The following is a 10,804-nucleotide window of genomic DNA, read 5'->3' as shown; positions in this document are numbered from 1 at the left end:
GAGAAACACTCTGGGAGGTTTTGAATCAGACTTGGTTTTTTGTTAGCCAAGTTACAGGAGAATTTTTGAAGTCGGGGGAAGGAAGAAGGAAATGGACCAGGAAAAGAATTTAAGCCATCATCTATACACCAACAGAGCACTGATAGTTCCAAACATTATGTCAGACACTAAAATGACTGATATAGGCTCAAGTGGTTTATAAAACCTATAAAAAGACTATACCAGCAAAGTCCCCATTTATCTGTAGAGTTCAGAAGCTAAAACAAGGAATATTTTAGCTTAAAAGCTTATCTCAAGAGAATCATCCACACTTCACATGAATAAAAATACCTGAAACCAAACATTTTTAAAAGCTCCAATACCCAAAATATAAAGAAAAATATTAATTCAGAAGACTCAATCAATCCATGATAATCACAAAATGGCTGGGCAATCTCTATCTCCCTTCCACACTAACCATTCATCCCATGGAAGACCAAGGGAGATCAGACCTTCCAGACTTACCTTCCAGACCTTCCAGACATCTGGCTGCTGCAAAATTCTATGGAGACTCCTTGTGGAACAGCAGTTTCCCATCTCTTGTGTCTCTCCCTATCGTGATCATGCAGGAAGCAAGTCTGGCTGTGCTATTTCTTATCATTGTCTGTCACCCATCTGCAGCATGGTATTGTACAGATAAGGAAAAAGTAGTTCCCTTTCCCCCAGAAGGTTGACGCTCAGGTACAGGGTAATTCTCCTGTGCACACAGTCATTATTTAGGCCGACTCAGTGACTTCAACAGGCTTAATCATGTGATCAGGTTTGTTGCCAGCTGCGTAATGCTCCCACATCTGTAGATAGAGCCGCTCTAGGTCCATTGTGTATTGTTTGGTGTTGAACAGAGGGCTAGATGTTCTCTGCTTCCAGACTTTGCCACGAAGTTTCTTCAGGTATTCTAGATCAGTTCCCAGTTTCACAGCTATGTCTTCATATTCTTGTCTATTTTGAGCAATAAGCTCAAGACAGCCTAAACAAGTGAGCTGGGAAGCTGCAACTCGGGAAGCAAGAGTCTCTCCTGGCATAGTCACCACGGGTGTCCCTGACCAAAGGACATCCATCCCTGTGGTGTGTCCATTACAGAGTGGAGTGTCCAAGCAGACATCAGCCAGCTGGCCTCTCCGAACATGTTCCTCTTTAGGAGCAACAGGTGAAAAAATGATACGCTTCTGGGGAAGGCTCATATTTTGTGCATACTGTTGAATATTAGGTTCTCCTACTGCTGGAAAACGCAACAGCCACAGTACACTATTGGGAACACGCTTCAGAATATTTGCCCACATCTGCAAAGTAGATGGGTCAAGTTTATATAACTGATTAAAGTTACAGTACACAATGGCATCTTCCGGTAACCCGTACTGAGAACGTGTGGTTACAATAATGGTACGGGGAACCTCCTCTCCAGTGGCAGCCTTAATGTTGATCTGGGTAGTTGCCAGTCCATTGCTAAGACTGAATCCATTAATTGTTATCTGAATTTGTCCTCTGTTAATCATTTCAATAACTGCCTCTGCAATAGTATTCATAGGAATGACAGGCATATTAAGAGCTGTATTACTGCTGTCTGCGTTGTCTCCTCCATCAGGACATTTCATCTTGACAATCTGCACATCTGGGAGACTATCAAGAAATGCTTTGAGGTCGATGCCATTCAGCACAATCCGATGGTCATAAATGTGCCCATTGGACTTAAAATCGATGACTGCTTTCTTCTTCAGGTGAGGGAACATATTAGCATGATCACCAATAAAGAAAGCATGGGGCATATAAGCCAGTTTCTCAGAATACTGCTCAGCAACTTCAGCAGGTGAAGTTTCCTGATCTGTGATGATATAATCCATGAAAAGCACACCACTGGTCCCAGGGTAGCCCAGCCACATTGCCTGAATAGGAGCTGACCTGAGAGCAAAGAGTTCATTTCGAGCACCCCTGGTATAACCATTCATATTTACAAGGATGTGTATACCATCTTGATGGATGCGATCAGCTGCTTTCCCATTGCATGGAATCTGAGAAAGATCAATGAAATGATGGGCTTCTGCCATCACCTTCGCTCGGAAGTTTGTGCCATCATCTGGGCTCAGGGCGTAACAGAATACCTCAAATTTATCAGGATTGTGCATGCCTGGAATAGACTGCATAAGATGAGAAGTAGGATGATTCCCAAAGTCAGAACTCACGTACCCTACACGCAGTCGACCATCACTGAGCTTCAAGTCTTTTGGATGTTCGTACGGTGGTTTATGAAGGACACCGATCTCATCCAAGCAGAGGTTCCCGTGGCTCTCAGCAATAGCCTTCCTGAAGCCATGAGAAAGAGGATAGAGCATACTATGATGAGGCTGCACAGAAGGCAACCTATTCTTCTCCAGCTGGTCAGCCACAATGCTGACCAACTTCTTCATTCGCTCATCATAGTCTGTCCAATCACAGACAATCTGCAGGAAATGAGCCAAATCACAATAAGCGTCAGGAAAATCAGGTTCAAGCTTCAGAGCAGTGCGATAAGAAGCAATTGCTTCTGGAATATTCCCTGAATACTTGTGAATGGAAGCCAGATTGCTGTGGGCATCCGCAAGGGCAGGGTTAATCTGAATGGCACGAGTATAACACTGCAAGGCTCCCTGAACATCCTGCATCTCCTTTAGAGTGTTTCCCATGTTACAGTAGGCATCAGCAAAGGTAGGACTGATTCGAACAGCCTCCTTATAATGCATCAGAGCTTCCTGCAGTTTTCCCTGCTGCTGCAATACACTTGCTAAATTTGAATGGGCAACAGCAAACTCTGGGAAGACTTCTAATGCTTTACAATACAAGCGAACTGCCTCTTCAATGTTTCCCTGGTCTCCCTTGATATTGGCTAGGTTATTCAGAGAGTCTGCATGGGTGGGACACAGCCGCAGAGCTGTATTATAACAATCTTCTGCTTCGGCAACACTGCCCTTCTCTTCCAGAGCGTTGGCTAGGTTGCAGTAAGCATCAGGGAAATGTGGTTGCAATTCAATAGCTCGCCTGTAGGTGTCTATTGCCAGATCGATCAGGCCTTGCTCATAGTATACACAAGCCAGGTTGGCATGTACCACTGCATGATTTGGGCTCAAGCTTAGGGCACAAAGGTAAGCTGCCACAGCTCTGTCAAAAATCCGTGCCTCTTGCAAGACGTTTCCTAAATTGATATAAGCATCCAGAAAATTGGGGTCAAGGGTGACAGCCTTTTCAAAGTGATGAATTGCAAGCCAAATCTCCCCTTGTGCATTGAAAACACAGCCACGATTACTCCAAGCTACTGCAAAGTTCGGTTGCGTCTCCATTGCTTTCAAATAACATGCCTTGGCTCCTTCCAAGCGACCCAGGGCTCTGAGCAGGTTCCCCAGGTCACTGCGAACACAGTACAAATCAGGATTGCACTGAAGAGCAGAGACGTAAGCTTGTACTGCCCCTTCCATGTCGCCTGCTGCTACCAAAGCGGCTGCCAGGTTAATATAACCATCGATGAAATCTGGCTTGAGATGCAATGCATGCCGGTAATGCTCAATTGCTTCCTGCAACTGCCCTCTTTCCTTGTACACATTCCCCAAATTCGAATAGGCTTCTGCCAGAAGAGGGTTCTGTTTAATTGCCAGAGTACTAAAGTGGGCAGATCTGTCCAGCCTTCGACACTGGAAGTGTAGAGATGAAAGTAATAAAAGTACTCCAGTATTGTCTGGCTCTTGTCTCCACAGCTGCATGCAGTGTCTCTCAGCTGCCTCAAAATCTCCTGCCTGATATTCTCGATGTGCCAACTCAGCTAACCCTTGGAAGGAAAGCATACGTTTCGTTGGTTCTGTGCTGTCGGCCACGTTGCCCACAGAAGACGCCATCTGGAGCTTCTGCAGAGAGTGAGAAAAGGGGGTAATTGAGTCCCGCTGCCGCCACTACTGGCAAGACTGTTTCTAGAGGTAGCAAATACGAGGGCAGCAGCCGTACCACTGCTTTGGCAGGCTTAAGCGGCGGCGACAGTTACAGGCACCGAACCTTAGGAACTCTGGTTGGTCGTCTAACTCTCACGCTCTTGAAATCTTCATTCTTAACCCTGCCCTCTTCCACCATTTTTCTCCTAATCAGGGAATAACAATTACCTATACACTTGCCTTAGAAGAAATCAAAAGTCAGTAGTCCAAACACTTTTCAAAATTTTGTTTTCTGCCCAGTCAGAAAGGAAATACACGATTGACTTTACTTCATCATTCATATAGTCAATGTGGAAAACATTAGGGCCGTGAATTTCAATACAGTAAGATGAGAAAATTTTAAATTGGCCTTCCCAAACCACTAATAAGTAATCGATGTTGTATATAATGCTAAAATCTTAGAGACTGAGTTTGATATTTTAAAAGTTCTGAAAGGATGAGCTAATTTCTCTTCTCATGCCTCAAACCTGAGTATTACTTTTTTAAAAATAAATTTATTTATTTTTATTTATTTATTTTTATTTTGGCTGCATTGGGTCTTCAATGCTGCGTGCAGACTTTCTCCAGTTGCGGCGAGCGGGGGCTACTCTTTGTTGCGGTGCCCGGGCTTCTCATCACAGAAGCTTCTATTGTTGTTCCACAACTCTATGGGTTCCTTTTTAGGTCCTATGAAGAACCCTAGAAATTAATTCATGTAATTATAGGTTTTTGCAAAATTGTCAAAAGTGAGATATTTTAACTTCCATCAGGTAAGACCAGCGTCTCTTTCTTTGCCAATTTTCCTTCTATCATATTCCGCTATGTTGGATCATATTGGAATGGCCACAGGCTTTTTTGAAATCTGGCTAAGGAGATTTTCTTTTCTACTGTGGTACGCGGACCTCTCACTGTTGTGGCCTCTCTCGTTGTGGAGCACAGGCTCTGGACGCACAGGCTCAGCGGCCATGGCTCACGGGCCTAGCCGCTCCACGGCATGTGGGATCTTCCCGGACTGGGGCACGAACCCGTGTCCCCTGCATCGGCAGGTGGACTTTCAACCACTGCGTCACCAGGGAAGCCCTAAGGAGATGTTATAAGTGAGGTTATTATGTGATTTTCAGACATCACCATATGTAATTGACTATATACTATCCCATTACAGGAATAACTTCCAGTACTCATACTGACTACTCCACTGACTTAACTAGCACAAGACACAGAAGCATAAGGACAAAAACCACCTTACAATATAGCCATGTCTTGCACTTCACAGCTCTCAAAGCATGTGCGTTTGAAGAAGAAAAAAACAACTGAAAAGTACAAAACCAGAAGCTATTCTGTGGAAAATTATTTCAATCATCAGGCATGTGAAAGATAAGTCAAAGATTCAGTTCTCATCAATGCTTAGTCAAAACGGAAATTTTCTTCTGTCAAGAATATACTCCAGGGGCTTCCCTGATGGCGCAGTGGTTAAGAAGCCACCTGCCAATGCAGGGGACAAGGGTTCGAGTCCTGGTCCGGGAAGATCCCACATGCCACGGAGCAACTAAGCCGGTGTGCCACAACTACGGAGCCTGCGCTCTAGTGCCCGTGAGCCACGACTACTGAGCCTGCGAGCCACAACTACTGAAGCCTGCGTGCCTAGCGCTCGTGCTCTGCAACAAGAGAAGCCACCGCAATGAGAAGCCTGTGCACCGCAACAAAGAGTAGCCCCCATTCCCTGCAAGTAGAGAAAGCCTGCGCACAGCAACGAAGACCCAACACAGCCAAAAATAAATAAATAAATAAATAAATAAAAGAATATACTCCATCAACAATGTGTGTAATGGAATGGTGTGAATAAGTATTTTATCAGAATTCCTGTAATGCACAAACCTATAGCAGTACTGAAATCAGTAATGCATTTATAATAGTAAATATTTATGAGGAAGTAATCCATAGAGGTTTTCTCAAAGTTAACAATGAAAATTAATGTGACATTATCAATAATAAATTGTGAAGCTGAAATAAACTTTTCTAAACTATTAATAACTAGAAGCAAATTCTAATCAACCATGGTACAAGAAATCTATGTCTATAAACTACAAAGTTTATTTCTTAAAATTTGATTTCGAAAATACATAAACTGTTGTATGAGGAGGCAGTTAAAGAATATATAGCTAAAAGAGTGGGGGAAAGTTTTATAGAGACACAGCTGGCAGTAGTTCATTTTTAAATGTCATTTTTCTAGATTTTGTGACACCTATAGTATTGATATTTGAAAGCATTTAAAAAATTGTAATTTGAAGATTCGCTACTTCCAGGTAGAATAAAATATTTTGAAGCAAAACAACGTTTCCACTGAGAAAAACAAAAAAAGCCAAATAAAATAGCCAGCATTCAATCGAAAACTTCTAGACAAACCAAGGGATAGAATCATATGACTAAAATTCTAAGAAAAGAACAGATAATACAAAAATATTTATATAAGATATTGTGTATCTTTATCAGGAAAAGTCTTTATCAAGAAAAGACTTTAAAATCATCAGAATTAATATTATATTTTATTTATTTGTATATTATATTTATATATAGATATTTATATATTTATATAAAGAACTTAAAGATAAAGCCCTAGTTAAGGCAGTGACAATAACAGTAGCAGTGGGAGTGAAAAGAAATGGTTATATTCAAGCATATTTTGTCAGGAAAAGTCCAAGATCAAATGTCTGACTGCATACATGGGATGGATAGACGGAGTGGGAAAAATCAAAGTTAACTATAGAGGTTCTAGTGAAGATGGGGTTGCCGTCACCCAACTCAAGGGGCTGTGATCATCCCCAAGGTCTAGGAGACTCAAAGGGAAGGTCATGGTCAGAGAGGCAAAGTTAATTGGTGGGAAAATAAGACTCCCAGTCTCTCCATCTCCTTATACCAGTTTTTTTTTTAACATCTTTATTGGAGTATAATTGCTTTACAATGGTGTGTTAGTTTCTGCTTTATAACAAAGTAAATCAGTTATACATATGTCCCCATATCTCCTCCCTCTTGCATCTCCCTCCCTCCCACCCTCCCTATCCCACCCCTCTAGGTGGTCACGCACCGAGCAGATCTCCCTGTGCTATGCGGCTGCTTTCCACTACCTATCTATTCCTTACACCAGTTTTGTTTTTCTGCTCATATACGTAGCAGCATTTCATTCAAGGGGAATGTCACTGATCTCACTGGTCAAATTAAACAACATAGTTCAAGGCACATTTACAGTGGTTACTTCCTCCACAATTTAGAAAGTCACATTCACAAGTTCCCTCTTCCTACGCCGCGGAACACATTGGCCATTCCTCCAAAGTTTCCACTCCACAGAGTGGACCAGAGATGACGTGAGTCCAGAACTGAGAGCTTGGCATGAGATGGTGTCAGCCCCACGTAGAGCTCTGGCATAAGTTATAACCCAACCCAGCTCTACAGAGAGCTCTGCATGGAATCCTGGGAGTAAACTCAGCCATAATAATGGGATTCTGTTTTGCATTTGCTTTTCTTCCTTGCTTAACTTTCCCTGGCCACTCTGACAAACAAACTTTCAGGCATTCCTGGGCCACTCACTAACTTTATTCCATTTAATCTCATCCAGATTCCCAAGAAAATTACTAACTATAAGGAGGGAAATTTGGAACATGGTGAGTTTTAGATGCCTGAAATATACAGGTCATTGAATCCAGTTAAGTGGCAAATTATCTGGATCTCAAATATGCCAGTAGAATAGCAGACTAAGCTCAATTTAATGTACTCTTACTGGAGACACATGTACATTCTGGGTCAATTTTGAAAAAGTTAAAAGCACATAGCTGAGATTAAAAGAAAGAAAGGAACACCTGCATGTTTCAGAAAGTAACAGAGAAATTAAATCCAGAGAAAGAAGAGCGGACTGATGTCTGTGGGTTCCGTTCCTTAGTATAGGCCTTACGTAAATAGGGGCTGGAGCTAGAAATCTAACATTACCTTGAGGCCAGGAATTTAGACTCAGGATGGAACAATACTGAGAAGTTGGTACAGATATCCCACAGAAATTTCATGAGGAACTGCTTAGTCCATTAAGAGGGCCAAGGGCGGTGGTGAGGAAGATTGATATCTCTTGAAAACCTTCAGGTACAGAAAACATCAACACCTCTGAAAAGTAGGCCTCTCCTTCCCAGCGTTGTGATGGCCAGGTTGTCACTAACCTGTAAGGCCCTGTATGAATCAGAAACTGCAAGGAGAGTAATTCAAAGAAAAACAGATGCAGGATGGGTGTGGCAATAAATCCTAGGACCCTATCAGAAACAAAATTAAAACCACTCTAAAGGGAAATTTTAACAAACCAGAGCAGATATATCCTAACCAGAATAGAATAATAATTCTCAGGAAGTTACTTTAGTTATTTAAGTAATATTCAATGCATTTTCATGGCCAGGCCCTTTTGAAGAATTCTAAAACATATACAAACAATTCGTTTACATCTTATATATCCCACCATCCAGAGCAAAATTCACTTAAGTACTGTACTGGTGGAAATCGGGCAGCATTATGGAGACAATAAAAAGGTGTTTACCATCAAAAAACGTCAAGGTAAGAAAGATAATGTCTAATTTTTAATTATCCTGTGGTTTATTGAAATCTTTTGGAAACCCAAAATAGAGAAAACCTAGGAGGCAATGAAGACTTAAATCTTTAGAGATTTATCAACTCATCTATAAAAGCTTTATTAATCTCTTCTTTTAATACCATGCCTGAGAGGTATAAATGTGTCCAGAGATAGGGTTGAAGAAGCCTGAGAGAATTTCAATTGTTTACTATTCTTGGTCAGCTATTAAGACCTTTCAGGAGCATCTTGATTTTCATGGCATCATCCAACAAAAAGCAGGATATTTTACAGAAAGTCCTGGTCCACTTTTTGGCTTGCTTTTGTGTTTATGTTCTTGCTTTTCTCACATTGGGCGGTACATTAGGCTACCTATTGCATACTCCCTCATTCATGCATGCATTCATTCAAACAATATTTACTGAGTTGAGATATTTAATTAACACCCAATAAATGATGTTTAGATGAATGAATGCGCTTTTTATCAAAGTAAGTGTAAGTACTGAGAAAAACTACAGAATGTATGATCCCAGCCCCACAAAAGCGTATAATTGTGTTGAGGATATAACATATGCTGGTGAAATAACTAATATATCATATTGGACAGTCTCTAAGTTCAAAAATGAGTTTTTATAAATAATCAGAGCCTAAGGAGGACAAAGAAGGGACAGTTCATTATGGGTTGAATCTATCAATAAATGTACATTTCAGATGAGATTTGAGATTGATCTTAAGGAAAGAAGAGGACTTAGATATATGAACAGAGAACAAAAAAGGCATGGTGATAGCATGTGCATAGATAGTGTGGCCAATATTTATGTTCTTCGTTAAAGATAGTAAGAGATAACCCAAATGTAACTGTTCCCATGGGTCCATTCTCAGTATCCAAACAAAACGGCAAATCCTATCTTAGTAAAACTAATGAAAAACACAGTCTTTAACAAAGACATTGTGAAGGAAAGGGGGAGAGAAAGGCTTGCATCCCACACCACACAACAAAACTTATTTAAGTATTTGTTTCATTTTCTCCCTCTGAAAATTTCCTCTCCCTCTCTCTGTACGTCTCTCTTCTCCCACATCTGGCCACACTCTACCAGCCACCTTTCCAGATCTTTCCAGAACTCTCCATCCTAGTTGCATTATGCTACAAGTTGAACACCTCACAGGTCTCCAGGATGCATCCTCATCACTTATTCCACAAAGACAAACAAAGGACACTTCTCAGGATCACGTTTCTTGGAAGGAAGAAGTCACGAGGAGTGATTATAAATAATATAAGGTGGAGAGCAGTGACTTAAAATACCATTTTTCGTCTTAGAATGTGAATACAGGGAACTTTGGGAAACTAGAAAATCTGGAAAGGATTCATTGATAATTATTTATTTTCAATGAATAAAATAAAATGTAATAATACGGCTAAACTCTGACAGATTAACTTTTTCAAAAGTTGCTTTCACACACCTTCACTATTGGGATGTTTCATAAACACATCTTTCTTCTTTCTTTGCAGATACTGGCACCAAACTTTCAAACAGTAAGAACCTTCCCATAAGTCCCTTGCCAGGCAAGATTAAGGTATAACAATCCAAACAGATTTTTGAAGAAGATAACTGGTTGAAAGCACAGGAAAAGAGCTGGGTTTCTCTTTTTCAACGGTCACATAATGAGTAATGTGGGAATTGGTTTACAAAGGCTCTCTCCATGAGGGGCTAAGGTTAAGATTAGAACTTCTGAGGCCAGAAGAGCAAAATAACTACAACAACACACATATTTTCAAGAGCCGTCCTTTGGATGTGAGGGATTGATTGTCCCCACTCTTTTTTCAGCAGCCCACCTGGTGTCTTTATTAAATGACATAAGAGAATACAGTGTGGCCAAGAAGGCTTAGATTTCCTTAGCCCCAAGTCAGATATTCTCAAGTGACTGTCCACTCAAATTAAAAAGAGAGATTTACAAGAGGAAACTGGATACAACTGAGTGTACTTTTATTTGAGCCCTTTACCTGAATGTTTTGTTTTGTTTCCAGTTCTCCACTGAAGTTGCCTACATTAATATATTTTTAAGAACATTTCCTTAAGTTGAAGTATTCATTCAGTATATTCATTTACTATAATTGAGAAAAGCCAAATGACTTAGGCAAATTCATTTCTATATTGCCACAGCAGTGTATTGTGAACTAAATGACACCTGGCAGTTCTTTACTCAGATACTAACTCAATTAGAAGGCAGAACAAGGATACCT

General features: G+C 40.8%; 1 protein-coding gene across 1 annotated transcript; it reads right to left on the bottom strand.

Moving 5' to 3' along the window:
- Window positions 1–755: 755 nt before the first annotated feature.
- Window positions 756–3,896, bottom strand: LOC309821325 (UDP-N-acetylglucosamine--peptide N-acetylglucosaminyltransferase 110 kDa subunit-like; the record flags this gene model as incomplete). Its single annotated transcript, XM_082652532.1, has 1 exon — window positions 756–3,896. The coding sequence occupies one exon, from the start codon at window positions 3,894–3,896 to the stop codon at window positions 756–758; it is 3,141 nt and encodes a 1,046-aa protein (XP_082508658.1).
- Window positions 3,897–10,804: the final 6,908 nt, after the last annotated feature.

This window comes from Grampus griseus (genome assembly GCF_964374135.1).
Source record: "Grampus griseus genome assembly, chromosome: 3".
Taxonomy (NCBI): Eukaryota; Metazoa; Chordata; class Mammalia; order Artiodactyla; family Delphinidae; genus Grampus; species Grampus griseus.
Note: the sequence above shows the minus strand (reverse complement) of the source record. Positions and strands in the feature narration are given on the sequence as shown.